The sequence below is a fragment of the Triturus cristatus genome, chromosome 3_1 (assembly GCF_964204655.1).
Source record: "Triturus cristatus chromosome 3_1, aTriCri1.1, whole genome shotgun sequence".
NCBI classification, from domain to species: domain Eukaryota; kingdom Metazoa; phylum Chordata; class Amphibia; order Caudata; family Salamandridae; genus Triturus; species Triturus cristatus.
Window position 1 is genome coordinate 355836648 of NC_140583.1, and position 19701 is coordinate 355856348.

The 19701-nt window shown below is 44.0% G+C and overlaps 1 protein-coding gene across 1 annotated transcript in view; it reads right to left on the reverse strand.

Moving 5' to 3' along the window:
- Positions 1-13898: 13898 nt before the first annotated feature.
- POLR2M (RNA polymerase II subunit M) overlaps positions 13899-19701 on the reverse strand; it is a 75948-nt gene continuing 70145 nt past the window's right edge. Inside the window, exons 3-4 of the mRNA XM_085644094.1 lie at positions 17361-17580; positions 13899-14888 (exon numbers count right to left, since the gene is read on the reverse strand). Of these exons, the coding sequence (XP_085500220.1) occupies positions 14748-14888; positions 17361-17580 (361 nt within the window). The 3' untranslated portion in view covers positions 13899-14747. The remainder of the gene's footprint in view (positions 14889-17360; positions 17581-19701) is intronic.

The following is a 19701-nucleotide window of genomic DNA, read 5'->3' on the forward strand; positions in this document are numbered from 1 at the left end:
TAGTCTCACTGTTGCTCTCCATGTTGTGTCTTGCTTCTAGTGCCCATCCTGCCTGACCTCCATGGTCATCTTGCTGCTCCTGCCCTGGCCCCTTGCCCTCAGCCCTCTGTTTCCATGTGCAGACCCCTATTCCCTCCCTCCTGGCTTGTCTGTTCCATTGTAATGCCCCTGATCAGTCCCTCCTGCCCTTTATGGTCTGTTATACTGCAGCTTTCTCTACGGTCTGTCCATTATGGTTAGCTAGCTACCATTGCCTCTTTCCCCTCTGTTCTCTGTTGTCCATGTGCATGGTCCTGTCTGTCCCCTCCCTATTGCTTTATATGGATTGTTGTGCTGCACTCCCGTCCTGCATGCCCCATGTGGTTTATTGTGCTGCTGCAAACCCCGATGCCTGCCCTGTAGGGTCAGTTTGGTGCACCTCTCCATGTCCCTTCTGTCCTCTGTTATCCGAGTCCATGTCCCTACCCCAATTCCTCCTGCCCTCCATGATCCAATGTACCATACTTGCGAACATTTTGAACTTGGTAAGAGGGAGATTTTGAAAAAAAACTGGGGTATTGATTTTCCCCTTTGAGTTACATTGAAAAAGAGGAAATTGTAGACAGGAGACAAATCAAATAAAGCCCATTTGAGCTTAAAAACATTGGACGTTTCCTGGCTGAATCGGGTCTGTTGGCATGTATGGTTGTACCACCACTGCCTCTTCCTTCTGCCCACAATGGTCTATTATATTGCCACAGGCGCTCTTGCCAGTCCTGTATTGGTTTGTTGCCCCTGCCCCCCTTTCCACTGCCCTCCAGTCTGTTGTGCTGCCACTGCCCTTCCTGCCTGCCCAGTGTGGTCAATTTGTTGCCTCTGCACCCTCCTACCTGCCTTCAATTTTCAGAGTCCGTGCCCCTGTACTCTGCCTCACAACAGTATCCTAATGAACAACTAGATTGCTAACATTCTATATTTATTACAAAAGTGTGGAACGCCGGACGTCATCTTGATGTAGTCAAAACTGTAATACCTAGAGCATTTCCTTTAGAAATGACATATGAGAGGGTCTTATTTGCATCGAAATTATACTTAGTGCTCTAAAAAACTAAAATGAGGGCATATTTTCTGAGTTTTCAAATAGCGACAAAGCACTTTTAAATTGTTATCTTTATGTTTTTTTATCCAGTTGACCACTTGATTAAATGTTGCACATAGGGGAGAGGATGTGGTGTTACTGTCATGATTGCCGGAAACAAATGCAAGATGCCGACATCGAATCCAACATAGTGACTAGCTATCGCGCATGCGCGATAGCGTCAGGCCAGTAGAAAAGCCTGACGTCCGGTAGTCTCGATGCTTCGCGTTCTAGTGTTGCCCCGCAGGCTGTTTTTTCAACTTCCTGTTTCCTGCTTCCTGTTTTTTGGATTCTGACTCCCTGTGTCTTTTTTGGCGTTCTGCTCCGCTAAACCTTTGTGGTTGGCGCGGATTTTGCTGGCTAAACTTTCTTCCAGCTAATTGTTTCAGAGCTCTGTTGTTTTCGGGAATCTCCGCTATTGTTTACCGTGTAGTGCCTACACGCCCGGTATTGCTTAAATACCTTAATACCTCATTGATTTGAGGCTCGTGGGTTGCGGAGCGCTCCGCCCACCTTACCGGATATGGTCCCGTGGGCCGGCCGGGTGTCTACCCCCGCCTCCAACCTCCCAAGTACTCCTATGGACTGACAAAGAGTACTCTGCCCGTCTTGCTGGAGTCTAAAGTGCCGGACGAGCTTATCCACGCTTTCCCTAAATACCCCTGGAACACACTTTCTGTCATATCATGGGCCAAGGTGAAGAACTCTTCTAGCCTATTCGTGGGACCCGGACACAACGATGGACGACGGACTCTTCCTTGTATGAGAAGTCGGTAACTGGGTATTGGGCTCTAGGGGTAACCAAGTGATAATCTCAGCAATAGCTACTTTCTACTTTTATGTTTTAGGAACATTACACTAAATACAGAAAAGAAGGGACTCCGTAAGGCTTTACGCTTTCCTTACTTCAGCCGCCTCTGTGTCTATCCTGTCCACTTCTGCAGCATCTCCTTAGCAGTCATCATGTTCTGAGAGCTAGGTATATACTAGTAGAGACCCTTCACATTGTTTACAGGCTTCATTTTTTCACATTCCTTTGGATAATCCTTCTGTCCTTTTGTACTCTTTCAGATCCACAGTTTCCCTGATATACAGAGAGGGTGAAGACGGCAGCTCCAGGGATTGTTTCCCCCTTTTCCTTGTTTTGTTTCCCCTCTTTCCCCTATTACCTGTGTACTCTAGGGTTCGATAGAGGCACTAGGTGGTGGTGGAAGGTTGGGACCTTGCAACATCTTCATTGAGACTCTGTGGCGCCCCTGCAGAATTGGCTCCTGGTAAGATCCTTACAGTTACTTCCAGAGCTGCAGACTTTGCAACTGGGGAACCAGGTTGGAGTTTCTGCTTCAGCTCGACATTCTGTGATTCTGGTCAAATCACTTAATCTCCCCATGTCTACAACCAAAATGAATTTGTTCTTGTGTGATGTAACCAATGCTCATGTAAAGCACTCCAATACCTGACAAGTCTGCACTATATAAAACTGCAAAAACACAAAAAATAAAACGTGTTTTGCACACTTCTGTCATTGGGCTACATCTGGGTGATATTTGTGCTGCATTTGCGGTCGTTTGCCTCTGGTGGCCATCTTGGGAGATTTATTTGTTATGAAGTTTCCTAATTTCCTCATTTACTGCAGTCTCCTCAGTAGGAAATGCTTTCAGTTTTTTACTTTGATTCCATCATGAAGGTATTCAGATATGTCACACATTTGCCATAAATTCTGAATGTTAGCACTCTAGTTACTCATTAGATCACTGTAGTAAGGCTACTGCTCACCAGGGAAGTCTGCTGCTGGTATTGAAATTGCATGTTTCAGTCTGCATGTCAGATTTGTTTATGAAATAGAAGAGGATTTGAGAAGTCACTCAAAATGTGCCCTAATTTTTCTGCAGCACTAATCATACTTTCTATGGCAAAATGAACCCCCTCATGTTGTTCCTTTTTAAATCAAATGTTTTAAGAGTTACCACTTTATTCCAATCAAGATGGCTTCAGGTGTGCAATACGTTTGTCATAAGTAGGACTGTTAGCGCTCTAGTTGTTCTTTAGAACACTCTGGGAAGCTGCAGAACACAAAGGAATCAACTGACAGTCTCTGCCCTTGTTGGATGTACATGTTTTACTGAGAATGTCAGACTTCATTCTCACATGACTGAGAAACATAATGTGAATTTACAGAAAATATGCTCTCAGTTTAGCTTATAGATCACCTTCCAAACCTCTGTGGGAAAAGCATGAGAAAATAGTTCTCTCTCAAACATGATTCATGATATCCCAGCAGAAGGCTTTTTCACATGGTAAAATCACCTTAAAACACACCACAATTCCTAAAATGAGTATGGTACCATCAACAAATGATTTATAATGCAACTAAAGTCTTAAAACCTTCTATTAACTACAATGCTTTTTAATGAGGTGCTATCATGTATATTGGTACCAAGATGGCTGCCAACACTTCTTGGATGAAGTGCTGACAGCCAATCAGATCTCACGATGGGATGTGTGGTTAGGCTCCGCCCAGATATATGTGATTTTACTTTTGATTTTCTCAGGAACTGCTGAACGGATTTACACCATTTAACTAAAAGGCACAACTCTGAGCCAAGGGCTACCTTTTTGCCAAATTTGGTGCAATTCCGTTCAGCAGTTTGGGCTGTAGCTGCGATTAAAGGTTCCTATGGATAATTGCATGGGAAAAACACGTTTTGGAACCCCCCCCCCCCCCTTTTTTTCTCAGCCACCGCTTCACGAATCACCCCGAGACTTTCAGGATCGGACCGGAGCACTCCACCAGTTTTGAAAATTTTGCGAAAATTCGTCATCCGACGCCTTCAACCACACCACTGAACTCCACTGGACCGACCACCGCTGCATCCATTTCACCTTCAAAAAACCAACCACGCACCACCGCACCCAACAGCTGCCTCGCCGCTGCTGGAGCAAAGTCACCGAAGACTAGCTGACCGCCACCCTCACCCAGAACCCACCCACCCTCCAACCCCATCAACCCAGATGCCGCAGCCCGCAACCTCATCTAATGGATCGACGACTGCGCCAACACCCTCGCCCCGCTCAAGAAACCCTCCAACAGCCACGCCAGCAAGAGAGCCACCTGGTTCACCGACGAACTCCAGACTTCCAAACACGCATGCTGGAAACTAGAGAAGATATGGCTCCACGAATGCACACCGGACAACCTAGCAGCCCACAAGGACGCCACCCGCAGACATCACCACCTCATCAGATTAGCCAAGAGATCCTCCTTCAAAGACCGCCTGGACAACAACACACACAACAGCAAAGAGCTCTTCAGCATCGTAAAGGAACTCTCCAACCCCAGCGCCAACACCAACGACATCCCGCCCTCACAAGAACTGTGTGACTCACTCGCCATCTTCTTCCACCGCAAGATTGCTGACATCCACGACAGCTCGAATACCACGTCCGCCCCGACTACACCAGACTCCACCTCCCCTACGAGCACCGCCAGCAACAACCGCCTGACCTCCTGGTCCAACGTCAATGACGACGAGACACGCAAGGTCATTAACTCCAGACCTGTGCCCACACCAACTACGGAAGGTCATCAACATCGCCTTCGAAACAGCAACATTCCCGGAAAGCTGGAAGCACGCCGAGATAAACGCCCTCCTCAAGAAGCCCAAGGCGGACCCCAAGGACCTCAAGAACTTCCGGGCCATCTTCCTACTCCCATTCCTGGCGAAGGTCATCGAAAAAATCATCAACATGCAACTGGCCCGCCACCTAGAAGACAACAACATCTTGGACCCGTCCCAATCCGGTTTCAGACGAAACAGCACCAAGACAGCCCTCATCGCCGCCACAGACTACATCAGGCGCCAACTAGACAACGGCGAAACATCAACCCTCATCCTCCTAGACCTGTCAGCCATCTTCGACACGGTCTGCCATCGCACTCTCAAGAAACGCCTCCTAGAAGCCGGAATCCAAGAGAAGGCCCTTGACTGGACCACGTCCTTCCTCTCTGGCAGAACCCAGAATGTCCGCCTCCCACCCTTCCGATCCGAAGCCACCGACATCATCTGCGGCGTCCCCCAGGGACGCTGTTCAATGTCTACATGGCCCCCCTCGCCCAAGTGGCCCGCCATCACAACCTCAACATCATCTCCTACACCGACGACACCCAGCTCATCCTCTCCCTCACCAAGGACCCGCACACTACCAAAACCAACCTCCACGAGGGAATGAAGGCTGTCGCCGACTGGATGAGGAGCAGCCGCCTCAAGCTGAACTCGGATAAGACAGAGGTACTCATCCTCGGACCCACCCCCTCAGACTGGGACGACTCTTGGTGGCCGACCACAATGAGAACAGCACCAACACCCACCGACCATGCACGCAACCTAGGATTCATCCTCGACTCCTCCCTCTCAAAGTCCAAGCAGATCAACGCCGTTTCCTCCTCCTGCTACAACACTCTGCGCATGCTCCGCAGGATCTACTAGTGGATCCCGACCGAAACAAGAACGGTGACACAGGCCCTCGTCAGCAGCAGACTGGACTACGGCAACGCACTTTACGCAGGAATCCCAGCCAAACACCTACGACGACTACGACGCATCCAAAACGCCTCAGCCCGACTAATCATCAATGTCCCCCGCCGCCGCCACATCACGCCCCACCTAAGAGACCTACACTGGCTACCAGTCAACAAGAGGATCACCTTCAAGCTCCTCACCCACGCACACAAAGCACTCCACAATGCCGAACCAGCCGGACCAGCCTACCTGAACACCAGACTCAGCTTCTACACCCCCACCCACCGGCTCCGCTCTGCCAGCCTCGCCCTCGCCAAAGTCCCCTGCATCCAACGAACAACCTCCGGCGGCAGATCCTTCTACCTCGCCGCCAAAACATGGAACACCCTCCCTACCCACCTACGGCAGACCCAAGACCTACTCGCCTTCAGAAAACTCCACAAGACCTGGCTCTTCGAACAGTAGCGGCACCCCTCCCCCCTCAGCGCCATGAGACCCTCACGGGTAAGTAGTGCGCTTTATAAATGCACTGATTGATTTCAATTTATTCCAAATAGAATGTTGCGGATTTCCTATGGATAATAGGTCCTAACTTTAACTACCTACTGGCAGTCGCCAGTAGGTAATATCTATCTATCTATATATACACACACACACACGTGTATCACCAAGAAAACGCCTTATTGTGTTGCTTATAACTTTGCTGCAGTTTGATGAATCTCCATGAAACTTTCCAAAAAAGTGCTACTTTTGACTAGTTTGCACACGGAAAGTTTCAGAGGGATCCGTCAAGTGACGGCTGAGAAAAAAGGCGGCATCCCAAAACGAGTTTTCCCCATTCATTTTTTCACAGGAACTTTAAACACAGCTATAGCTCGAATTTGGCAGAAAATTAGATATTCACCCAAAAAGAGTCCTTTTTAGGTCGAGCATGAGCCAGTGCGCAAGCGCAGCTCTGCAAAGAGCTGTGGTTGTTGAGTATGGAGAGAAGCTACGCCCACTCCCTCCACCCATATTTTTCATTGGCTTGTGTGTTTGTCCTTTGTAAATGCTGGCTTCTGATTCATTATGAGGCTTGTTAGTCTTTCCTTAGTACAGCCATGTTGTCATTTGTAACCTCCCATGGCTACTCGCCCCTTTACTTGGTTGTTACACAGGGCGTGTTCTATTTCCTTTGTAGAATCAGGCAGCTTTGTCTGTGCCTTCTCTCCTCCCTCACCCCCCCTTTGTCCATGCCATCTTCCCCATCGCCCGCCCTCTCCCCCTACCGACTTCTGTGCCTTCTCTTCCCCCTTGCCCCCTGCCCTCCCGTTGTTCGTGATGGCAAGTTGCCAACTCTTTGCAACGCAATAGGTATCGCGTAAATTGGAGACCTATTGCATTGCAAATGCTTGTTTTTAACAACATCCTCTTCTGAGATTCCTTCCAGCACTCAGTTGTTTTTTAGGTCTCGGCTAGCGAAGGCTGCGCTTGCGCAGTCTCGCTCGCGAGATTTAATGACTTGGAGAAGAGGGGCTTGAACCCGCCCCTCTTCTCCCCTGTTCTCCATTGGCTGGCCTCTTGAATGCTGGCCAGCCATTGGAGAAGAGGTCAGTCATTCCGATTAGGCCCCATCCTTTTCGGATCGGGGGCGTGTTTTTTGCAAGAAGTCTAATTATCTCCTCCAGCCAATGGCTGGAGAGAAAAGACAAACACGCCCCCGAATCCGAAAATGCCGCTGCCTTTCTCCGAGGCATTTCTGCTCTGCCTCGGAGAAAGGCGGCAGTGTTGCTGGCGTCCTCTCCCACCCTTTTTTCTTGCCCTTTTCATTCTCTCGATGCCTCACTCTTCTCTTGGGTTTTCCATCCCGTTAGTCACTCACCATGCTGTCTCCAGCCTTCTATACCATCAACATCTCACTCTAATATCCCATTCATTCCTTCAGTGCGTCAGATCTCCGTGATGGCCTCCTTTCCATCCACTGGCGCGTGCAGGCAGCATGGGGTCCCTAAGGCACTGCGACGCGCTGAGTGACTCCTAGGCGCAGCCGGGCCACTCGGCTCGAAGGCTGCGCTTGCAGCATGCACTCTTTCTTTGTTAGCTTATTGCCATTATAGAAATTACTCACGACTGGGTACAATACGGTACCTTTAAACTATTGACTGTTATACACTGGTTATCGGTCTAAACGCCCCGTTTCAAGATGGCGGCCAGAGAGCCAGTAACTTTGTCGGTCTTCACTGTTTATATACTGCACGCGATCTCACCATCCATTCACCCACACGGGAAACATATCTCCAAAAACCGACGGAGCACGCTAAGCGCTAACACTCCAGTAAGTAGTTTGTTTTTACCGGATAGAGATATTGCATGAATGGTTCTTTTAAATCTGCAATCTATAAAAGACACAGTTTTGAGCAGTTAGGAGGAGATAGTATATGAAACGCACATGTTTGCGGTAAAACCGGGGGCACCTTATATCACTAACACCGACCTATTTCCGATTCTACACGTAGACGCATGTTTAATTTACGCATCAGCAGATCGTTAAGTATACATGATAGAACCGGTAACGCTCACCTTGGGACGAAACCGGGGTCACTTTACATCACTAACACACTATTCGACTCATTGTTCACCAAGCGCACTTGAACCTTATTTGAGTGAACTAACTCTTCCCTCACCAGTTGTTTTCTGCACTTTATCACGACATTATGTAAACGCTCACCACTAACTACCTTACGAGTCACACACGGCAGTCCCCTCATGTATTAAGACTCTTTTAGATTATTTACAGCTTTTTTTACCCGAAATGCACGGCGCATGAGAAGTCGTGCTGTTTGCAGCACTGTGCTACACAAGTTTCATTAAAGATGCATTTCTGCAGCGACCATGATTGATTCTCAGCTTTTCGGCTATTTTGTAGTTTAAGCATGAGGCTGTCTTAGAGGTGGTGTTGATGTTTTCAAGGGTTAGTTTGTAGAGTGTCTGAGTTGGGCAGGTAATGGTAAATATTTAACATTTTCCCTGTCGGAAAAAATTTGGACAATTAAGGCTTTTTAACTCTATTGATGTCTTTGATGGACTTTCCCTTTTCTTTTTGTAAATCGTTTAGTCCTTTTCAGTTTTTTTTTTTCTTGCATCAGAGTTATTCAAGCTTTTGGCTGGCAGGTGATTTTCCACAGTTAGGTATACAGTCCACTTAGAACTGGGCGCAGGGTGGCACAAATATGCCACTTGTTACAGGATACCTCGTTGGTCCGCACCTCTGTACTGTGTAGTTTGAGTGGGTGCTCTGGGCCATGGGGGTTGCATCCTCTGTTTGGAAGAGAGGATGGTTGCCCACATATGGGCAGTTTTAACTGTTAAACGTCTTGAATCCAGTGGCGCAGTAGGGGCTCATTGTACAGGATATAGTGGTTTGCAAATTGTGACGTGCTGTACTGACTCCTGCCACTGCTGCCAAATGGTAGTGCGAACATTTAGTTCCTACTAGTAATCACACTGTCATTTTGAACTATTTTAGTCCCTCTATCCTATAGGAATGGCCTGGAAGTGTGAGTTTCATCTTTTTGTTGTTAATACATTGAACTGCTAAACGTGCTTGCTGAGCTCAAAACATAGGCTGAGATCACCCCCATATGGTTCACTCTCCTAAATATGTTCCAGTGTTTAAAAATAAGTAAAAACAAATTAAACAAGCATTTACAATGCAATGGTCTCGGCATTGGTAAAGTTAGAGCTATTGGCATTGCTCATGACATTATTTTTGTTTATGTTTTTGTTTTTAAAACATTTAAAGAAACGGCATTGTCACGAGCAATGCCAATCGCTCTAACTTTAACAATGCCGAGACCGTTGCATTGTAAATGCTTGTTTTGCGGCCTGAATGAGAAGAAAGGATCTTAATTTCTTCAGGATGGTTCTCCGTGCTAAATATGCACAAGTCAGTTGCGGCAAAGAGAGCGAGGGGGTGTTTATTTTAACGTTTCAGTTTGGCTCGATATTTCAGTGCAACAGCAGGGGAAATTTTGACAGGAGCTGTAGAGCTTGAATAAACATCCTAGCTTTTTATTCCGATTGTGTATGGTTTAGTGGTACTTGAACTACCAGACAGGAGCTCTGGGTAACGACATCCAGGACAGCAGACAGCATGCACGCTTCCGATTACAGCTCTGCTAATGCACCTCAGTTTACTCAGATCAATATCGTCTGTGCCAGCCCTGCACAGCCTCCCAACCGAGCAGCGTGTGACGCAGCAGTGGCTGGATTGCTGGCCCTGCACTGTACGCAGTGGTTTAGATTTCATTAGAAAAATGGAACGCCAGTAATGCAAGGGTGGGGGTATTGTCCTATCCTCACACACTGATGAGCAGTGTGACCCTCGACTGCATTTATTTACTGACTGCGTCCAATCAAGTATTATGGAGGGCGAAGTGGTGACCTGTTTATAGGATTTATAGTGTGGTGTTCATGACTCGTCTTCCCAAGCAAGGCAGCTACAGCCACCTGTCAACATATGATGTGGTTTAGAATGTTGTAAAAGTGAGGTTGTGTACGACATTCACAGCTTGACTCAAAACCCCGATTTTCATTTGCTATTATGTCACAACAGTGATACAAATGTTTGCTGTCGTACATTTTGGGAAGTTGATATTGCCTAGGTCTTTACTGGGTCTACAGGGATTTGAGGGAAGTGGTGGAAAGATGGGCCCTCTGGTGATTCCTCTGGTCTCTGCCCAAAGGATGCAAAGGTTTGGTGGATGATGGAAAAGCATCTCTTTCACCTTTCGACCAGCCTCACTTTGGGTTACGCAGACCCGAGGGGGCAATAGCAGGTGACACTATGGCACCTCCCCTTGCCACCTCCATCACCTCCCTGCACTTACAGGTTTTCTTTCAATGCTGACAACAACACTGACAGAGGTGTTGCGATGACATTCTCAGCTATCTGCCCCCAAATTAAGGGCAGAGAGTACTACCTTATGGGGAGTGTGAAGACAAGAGGGTAGGTTGTAAATTTGCCTGTTTTTTTAGGTGGAGTCTGGGAAGCGAGTGCACTGCTCTGCGAGGCATACTGTGTTGAGGTATGGAATAGAAGCTCCACCCATCTTTTCAATTGGCTACTGTTACTGTCCGTCAAAAGAGTTGCTTTTGATTGATAAATAGGCTTAGTAGTCTCTCCTTGGTACCGCCTTGTGTGCATTTGTAACCTCCCATAAGGACTGGACTTTTTACTTGTGTTGTTACACGGTCTGCTTTATCTAGTCTGTGAGCACTATTTTCTTTTATGATCTTCCACTATTCCATCCACGACGTACTTAGGGGGTAAGTTAGGGAAACCCTGACCCCCTAGGCCTGGTGGAGAGGTCCAAGAAGGATCCCACTTAAGGCCAAATACTTTATCTCTTAAATTTTGACACAAATCTACAGTAACATTAAAAAAAAAAAAAAGCCCGGGCTCTCACAATAAAAACAAAATATCCCAACGGTGAGGCAGCGTATAATTAAGGGTAGGGGGCGCATGGCCACCTCCCTGAACCTCTGAGAGGCCCCGGGCACCGCATCCCCCAGGGCTGTAAACTATCAATTGGGAAGGGGGTCCGCGCAACTACCTCTCCCTCAGCCATACCCATGGCTCAGGTATGGTGTCCCAGAGCCCACCCCCAGGACACCATCTTTTCCCTGCCTGAGACCGTAGGCAGGGAAGAGAACTGTTCCCACCGGGTGGGAGGACAAAGCTGCTCCTGCCTGATGGTAGAACAAAACATTTTCCTTCCCTGCTCTTTCAGGCAGGACAAATGCACTGAATTAAAACTACACCTGCAGAACCCTAATGGGTGCAAGCAGGGGACCGGGAGGGGCTTTGGGGGGAGACTCAGGTACAACGAAGTAGCATCTGTGGTGTGTTTGGGTGGGCACCAGGGCACCCCACTTTAAAAAAACATAAAGCTGGCTCCTGCAGGAGCAGAGAGCTGGCGGGGCTGCAGCTCCACCTGCAGTCCCCAGCAAAAATAATTGTCTGGGGGTGCCCCAGGTGGTCCACGGGGCACAAATAAATGTTAAAAAATGTCAGCTTCTGCATGGCCTCATAGGGCTGCTGGCAGGGAGCTGGAGGGCGTGCGGGTTCCTGGGGCTCCCCCACAGCCCCTAAGCAAAAATAAAACAACACACTTGGTGTCCCTGGTGGGACCAGGACACCCCGAAAAATTAAAACAAAATGGCCTAAAGTGAATAATAAATAAGCAGCAACAGCCGCTCATTTATAATTCACTGCTTCCTCAAAGAGAGCCCGATAATGTTCTGCGAGCGCTATTTAAATTTTTTTGTTGCTTTCCCTAGAAGGGACAAGGGCATCACCAATTTTTAATTTTTTTATTTTGTGGGGTAGGTGGGGCTGCAATGCGTTCTGCAGCCCTCCACCAAAATTAGTTAAAAAAAGCTTAAGTATCCTAGGTCACTGATACCAGGAGAACTTACCATGTTTTTTAAAGCACTTCACACGCTGGAGCTTTTTTTTCTACAGCCGAGAGTGTTGCGCCCACTCATGGTTGGTACTATGCTGCATTTTATGTGACCTGAAGATGTATGAAAAAAATTCAAGACTCTATAAAGTTTTTTTTATGATGACATTTTTTGGTCTGAAAATGCTAAAAGAAAGATTCAGACTTTTTTTTTTTATATAAAAAAAACAACATTTCTCTGACAATTTATTTTCACATATTTCACCCATAAAATATAATAGTAAAAACTATGTAAAAGGAAAGAATCACATACGTGTTTTAATCAAATGTTATTAAATATGTTTTAAGTAAACAGTATTAATAAACATTGCACAGTGTGAAATGTATATTGAAATATACATTTAATTATAATTATTGGTGATTTTTGAAGCAAGATGGTAGATCTGCTTTATATATACACGGGGAATATGGTGGGCATAGCTGCGGGCCTGGCCACAGACAAGGGTCAAATTTACGTGGCAACGGCTAAAAGCCATGCACGGGGTGACTTCCCAGGGGGCGGGGGAGAACGGCAGGGGTGCAGACCCTGCGGCCAAAGGCCATGCGAAGCAGGGTGTTACAGTTATCTGAAAATGTCAGTTAAAACATACAGGTTTAAGCAAACAAAATCAAGTGAAATTTAATAGTACTAGTTATCTCAAGGGCTCAGCCCTAAAGCAACTAGAACTCGCTCGCCCGCCAAGCACTGCTAATTACCTATTATATCACTCATGACATGATTTATAACATCACTGATAACATCACTGCAACATCTGAAATTACATAATTGATAAAAAGAATATGAATGGCGGGGCACGAGTTATAGTTATTTAAATGAGATTCTCTGCATCCCTCAGTGCCATTCAAACTAGAATCAAGAATATGGTTAGTACAAAACCTTTATCCTCATAGGTTGTGCCCAACTACTGAATAGAATTTGGTGCAACAATTCACCTACTTCAGAGACAATGTCAGACTACCTGGCAGACATTTACAATATGTACAAGACCGACAGAAAAGCACAGGGATGAGGAGTTGCCACAAAGTTTTTCAGAACTCTAAAAAGCTGAAAATGTGTAGGACTCACAAACCATTTAGCGGCAGTTACCCACATCAGAATAAGCATCAACAAAGTGAAGATTTAGGGGTGTTTCCAGGACAGCACAGGTGAACATTGTCACTTCCATAGTTTATGAGACGTGGAGATAAGAGACTTCTCCTCAAGGATTCCATAACCAACTTCAGTGGGTGAACTTTTTGTGAATATAGTAAAATTGCAAATCTAAGACAAGAGTAAAATTATTTCTGTTCATTAGGTTAACACTTTTAAAAAAGAATTTGCTCCATAATAATTAAGACAGTCATTTGATGATACAGCATAGCCCATGGTCTGCAATCAAACTACACACAGTTGTTTTCAAGACTCTCCTGTAAGCAGCTAGTGCTTTTTCATGGAGTAAATGTTTGTGTTGAGTTAAGAACCCCACTGGATCACTTACAAGTAACAGTAACCTTCTTATTTGGTATGTAGGGAACCACAAATCTATCAGATTTGCAGTGTGTTAAAGATGCACAGAAAATGTAAATGGATGCATGAATTAATATTTTGTATCACAGACCTTCATACGAATGCTATGCAATTTGTTTCTCATCTCCACAATATGATTTTTACTGCATTTGCATCCCAAGTCTACATTCACTTATATGATTTTCGTTTGCACAGCAGATCAAACATTTTACATAGCTATGTATTTTAAATTCTTCAAATAATAAACAGAATGAAAATATAAAGTTGTCTTTATTAAAATATGAAAGAAGAATTGTCTTTAAGACAAGTATAAAGTAGCCTCTTTATAAACACTATTCATTTAAAGCTCCTAGGCATGGTTGAGGCAAGTGCTTAAAAGATAAGTCCCAACAGCACTCTTGAATATAGCTCAAGTCATTCCTGAATGTTAAGGATATTGATTCTGACAATATTAAATTTCTGTGGAATGGAATCGCTGCGTATCCTAATTAAATTCTAGAACAATGACATATTCAGCAATGTTAAAATGGGCTCACATGAATAAATAAAATTCTGCTATTGTCATTTTTGCCTACTAATGAAAAGGAAGTTAATACTAATATAACAGTTTGTTAAGAGCACTTACACAATCTGTTTTGCAAAAATAGAAAAAACCCTTTCCAAACAGACTGATGGATGGCGGTCTAGTGCTCTGCAAAGCTTGGAATTTTAATACACTTGGTTAAGATTTTGGACCACTTACAGTGGTGCTAACACCAAATTCAACGAGTCAAAGCCTCATAAGAACACATGATTTCTTCAATATGGTATAGGTTCAGTATTTCTTCCTTTAAATGTCCTGGTTAAATCTATGCATGTCTGCCCACGCATTTATGGTTTTATAAATACATTTTAAAGCAGCATCAGTTCAACATGAAAAAGTACTCTGCATCAATAACTGCTTATTTCCAGGACACATTTTATAAGCACCACAGGATTTATGCTTCCAAGAGCAGTCATCTGTGACTATTCCAAAGCTGCAAGTCATCAAATCCATCTATTTTGATCATATACGATCCGATATGCAAACACGGCAAGTGTTTATTAGCAATATCACATTTTCAGGTTTCATCATCAGAGTAATAGTCTTCATCACGAACTTCTCTGTATTTCATGGAGGACCCTTCATCGGGATTGAATTTAACCATTTTTATATTCAGTCTTTCAGCAAGCCTCTGTGCTGCCAATTTGGCGTGCATTTCCTAAACAAACAAACAAATCACAAAACATGTTATTCTATGCATAATTCACAAAGTAGTGCACTCATGAAGTGTTCATCAAAGGGTAACCATGCAAGCCATGTTACTCTAGCACAGGGTTCACCAAAGACGGTCCTGGAGGGCCGGATCCATTCAGATTTTTTAGCGTATCCCCATTTAGATAGATGTAGCTATCTCAAAAATGTGGCATGGATTCGGCCGTCCAGAACTGACTTTGGAGAACTCTGCTCTAGCCTAGCACTCTCGCTAAACCCCAATATCCACTCACATACTTATACTCACCAACTCAGCCCTTGAACCCCAGTCTACTCTTTTGAGTTAAGGCTCTTGTTCAGTATGCTCAGTATCAAATGGGGAATGGATCACTTGACCCGAGTAACCAGGATTAGCAAAGTGTACAAATAAAAACCCTCATTCACGTATCTAGGTCGGTGGCGGTATATCTTGATTCTCCGCCAAGATTAAAAACGTGACAGCATCATCATAGGGTTTATTGTTGTATGCTTACCTCCGTCCGGAGGATGAACCACTGGTTATTAAAGTAGTGATCAGAAAGGAGAGGATTTCTGGTGCTCTGGTGAAGTGAATTAAAAAGGCCTCATATATCTTAGACAATATTCTTTAATTGGTCCGGAATAGAGGTGAGTAAAAACAGTGTGGTGCGCGAGTAGACCAAAAGAAAAAATATGAAAATATGTCGCCGTTTAAAAGTGGAAGTCACATTCTTCCAAAAAACAGATTTAAATAAAAGACCACATATAATCTTACAACAGGTGTTTCCCAAGGAAGGTACACTCAGAATAGGTGTAGAAATGATGTTTTTTGTTTTTAAGCACATCACAGTAAAATACATTTTTTATTGGTGCAACAAAAGTACTACTGACTTTGAATTACTGCAACCTCAAGAAAGTCTAAAAACACAAGAGTGACCAAAAAAAGTAAACAAAGGGCAGAGAATTGAAAGAAAAAAGCATTGGCAATGTAAAGTATTGGACCATTAGCCATGGGAAAATGCTATTATTTACAGTGCAAGAGAGAATGCTGACCCTATAGATAGTTTATCGATTTCCGTGCTTTTAGTGCACAAAATACAGAGGTATCAAAACCGATATTTCACAGTGAACCGTGAAATATGAGAAATATTTAATGGTTCCCTATGAAATAAGGATTTAATCATCTTAATGATTGCCATCAAACTACTCGGCAGAGGCTTAGCATTGTCAGAAATACTAGGGTTATGTGGCAAGATTATTCAAGTTTTTTTAATAGACTTCTTTATTGATTTTGTCAAAAGGTAGCAACAACAGTTACATAAACAATAGTCATCCACTATTATGTCATGTATGGTCTGCACAGCTCGTATCAAACTATTTCACTGGAAGATTATTCAAGTTCTGTGGACAGCATTATTTTCTGCCATTTGAACTAGAACGAAAATATTTTGTGTAATCTGCAAATGATGTAGTACATTATGTAAATCTGTAATTAGACTATAAACTGTGTAGTCTGAGAATTGCATTTATCCATTGGTGGTTACTACCGTCTTGCTCTATCAATTTATTAATGAAGTGTAAATAGAAAAACAAAGATTCTAATTCCAATAAAATTCCACTGTTAGCTTCAGCTAAAAGCACCAACATAGCTCTGATATAGCGAGGATGCATCATTGCATTGCATTTTTTTCTCCACAGGATAAGTATATTTCTAAAACATTCTGTGCCTTGGACAAGTGGATATTTGATAATATTCCACACCACTGGGATTCACTGGTACTTTATTTTTTTCAGGTAACTGATTGGTAGATGCTGAGCAACTGTACTAAAAGTTGCACGGAATACCTTGGGCAAAATGCACGATTTAAAATTCAATCAGGAGTCAATAGAGGGCTTAAAGAAGCTTTGTTGTGTGGTCAGTCACAGAACATAATGACATCAAATGCTGACTAAACAAGCATTTGCAATGCAATAGGTCTCGCAGTTACGCAAGTTTAAGCTATTCGCATTGTAAATGACAACGCCTTTTATTTATGTTTTTTAAACAAAAACAAAAATAAAAGGCATTGTTATTTGCACTGTCAATATCTCAAACTCCCGTAACTGCGAGACCTATTGCATTGCAAATGCTTGTTTTCAATGCTATGGAAACTTGTGAGTAGGGTAGGAAAGGAACAACAAAACGGTAGTCAATGTATGAGTTTTCAACTCTCAAAATAAATTGATAGGGGCCTTTTCTTTATTGTTTGCCATGTACCTTGGAAGAGGGTCTGGCCTTCGAAAACTCCTGTATCTCCCCTTTATTGTAAGATATATGAATGTGCGTTATACCATAGTTTTAGATTTCATTACACGGTTCATTAAACAGTAATAGGAATATTTCTGGAAAAACAGCATTAACCTTTAATAGGCCAAATGCCCTTTCTCTCACTGTCAGAAATGGTAATATTTCCAACTGTACCTCATAAGTCTGTTTCTGGACCATCTGAAGCATTACAGACTCTTCAATAGGTAGTATTTGCGCAGGCATATAATTAAGAGGTGGCACACAGGCTGAAGTGAAGTCGCTGTGATGTTGGTCTCTTATTAGTTTTGCTTCAGCAGACACACTTGATTCAATTCTCCTTGGTGTGTGGCCTGGTGATGAACTGTGAGAAGACTCATTTGATCCAGAAAGCAATCTGAAAAGTAACATGTTTAAAGAATGACTTACAAAAATAGTAAAAGAGAATGAATGAGCATTTACAAACATTAGGTATGCATTTAAATAGGCTACATATTTTATAGTAGAAAAACAATTTAAAGAAAGACAGCTCCAGGATATTTACTTGCATCACAAATCACAAAACGTGTCTAATATACTTTCGGATGGACACAGGTATCCAATGCTTCAGTGCAGAAACTTATGCTTTCACAACAGAGAACTAAGATATCCCAGTAGATCATCGGTGTGTAATCAGAGACGCGCCAAAATTGAACAAACTTGAGTTTTTCCATCTTCCTTTAAATTACCTCACCCTAAACATACTACAGTAAAATAATGTTTCGTGGTCAGCAAAGTAATTGCAGCCTCATGAAAGGTAACCTTTAAGCTGAGTTGAAGGTGGAAAAGTCAGGTTCACATTTACAAAATGCATATGATTCGGCGCATAAGCGTTTGGTCTTTACAAATCAGATGTTAAAAGATAGCCTTACTGAAGTGATAAACTAGCTAGGGGTAAATTAGATTTGCATTACTTAGAACAGAGGTCTTCAACCTTTTCTGTGGTGAGAGCTACTTCTGGTCATTGAAAACTATCCTGAGCTACCTTCTAATATAAGGGTGTTTGATAAGGGTACATAAAGTAAGAGAAAGAAAGGTGAAAGAGAGCTTGACAAAGAGAAGGAGAAAGGAGAAGCAAGAGCAAAAGATAACAAGCATTGGCACAGCCAATAGGTCTTGCCTTTGGGACCTTATAAGTGTTTAACCATGCAACAGTTAAGGTTGTTGCACCAAGGATATTGAGCTGCATAACTAAATACTTATAAGGTCCCAAAAGCGCGACCTATTGGCTATGCCAATGCTTGTTTGGCAGGTAGCAATCTAATCCGGAACCCAAACAGATTAGTGATTCAAGCACAATGACTTCCCTTCAACCTCTGAGGTAATGCTGCGATTTTTACAAAAGCCCGGCAAAATATAAATTAAACCCTTCGCTTAGCCTTCCTTTTATTGACCCGGTGTTGCGGCGCTGGACCAATAAAAGGAGGCTTGGCAGGAGAGAGGTGTTTTTCTGCTTCCACAGCAAGGAGCAAAACAAATGCCGGCAAGAGACCAGGACTAAACAGGTATGTTAATGTTCCCACCTCCTTTGGCACCTACAGACTTCACCCCTTACCCTGGCACTTATCAAGGGGTGGAGGTGACCTTAGATAGCAACTCCCTCCCCAGCCCGATACCTCAACGCCTCTCCCCCAACACCAACAATTAGCGTGAAAAACATTGTGCTGGGGGAGGAGGGGATTCTGTTACTGTAGCACCCTCGCGCCCTGATTTTAAGGTGGGAGGGGGCGGAGGTGGTTAAAGAAACAGCTACCTCCAGCACCATGCATTTGATGCTGGGAAGCATGACTGCCAGGTGGTGAGAGCACAGCTTTAAAATCTGCAATCTGCAGTCTGTCGCTCACCAAACATTTGCTTCCTTGCTCTGGCACACGGTGCTGGTTTGTTGGCCCCACATCTGAGCCACAGTAATTTGTGACTGAAACATTTAGTGCCAGTCAAAAAAATACAGTAAATTTTGATTTTTGATGCTGCAATTTTTTTTTTTATTCTGAGGTAGCCAAATTTGGCAGACCAGACCCGAAAACAGTTCGAAGTGTTCAAAGCAGGCAGCAATTGGCTGATATTAAATCGTCGAATTACTAATCATAATGTGATGGATTTTTCACCTGAAACGACCCTCCCTACTACTTTCACAGCGAGACAGGGAAAGCAAATGCCAGAAGGATCACCCAGATTATCTAGAATGTCAGACGAAATATGTCCTTCTGTGAAAAGGGATTGCTAATGTTCGTCATAGTCTGCCCTGTCCTGGAAATAAATCCCATTAACACCTGCACTTTATGAATAAATCTAGCATCGCTTCGGAGTTCGCCCCAAGAATGAAGGTGACTGAAGGGAGGAGCGATTCTGTAAATTGCTCCTTTCATCCATCACCCCTGTGGGTCCTACTAATCCTAACTGAGGAAGGAAATGAGGGTAACCCCACTTGGGGAATTCTAAGGGAGGGAGCTCTCCGAAGGAGTGCGACGAATGCAGC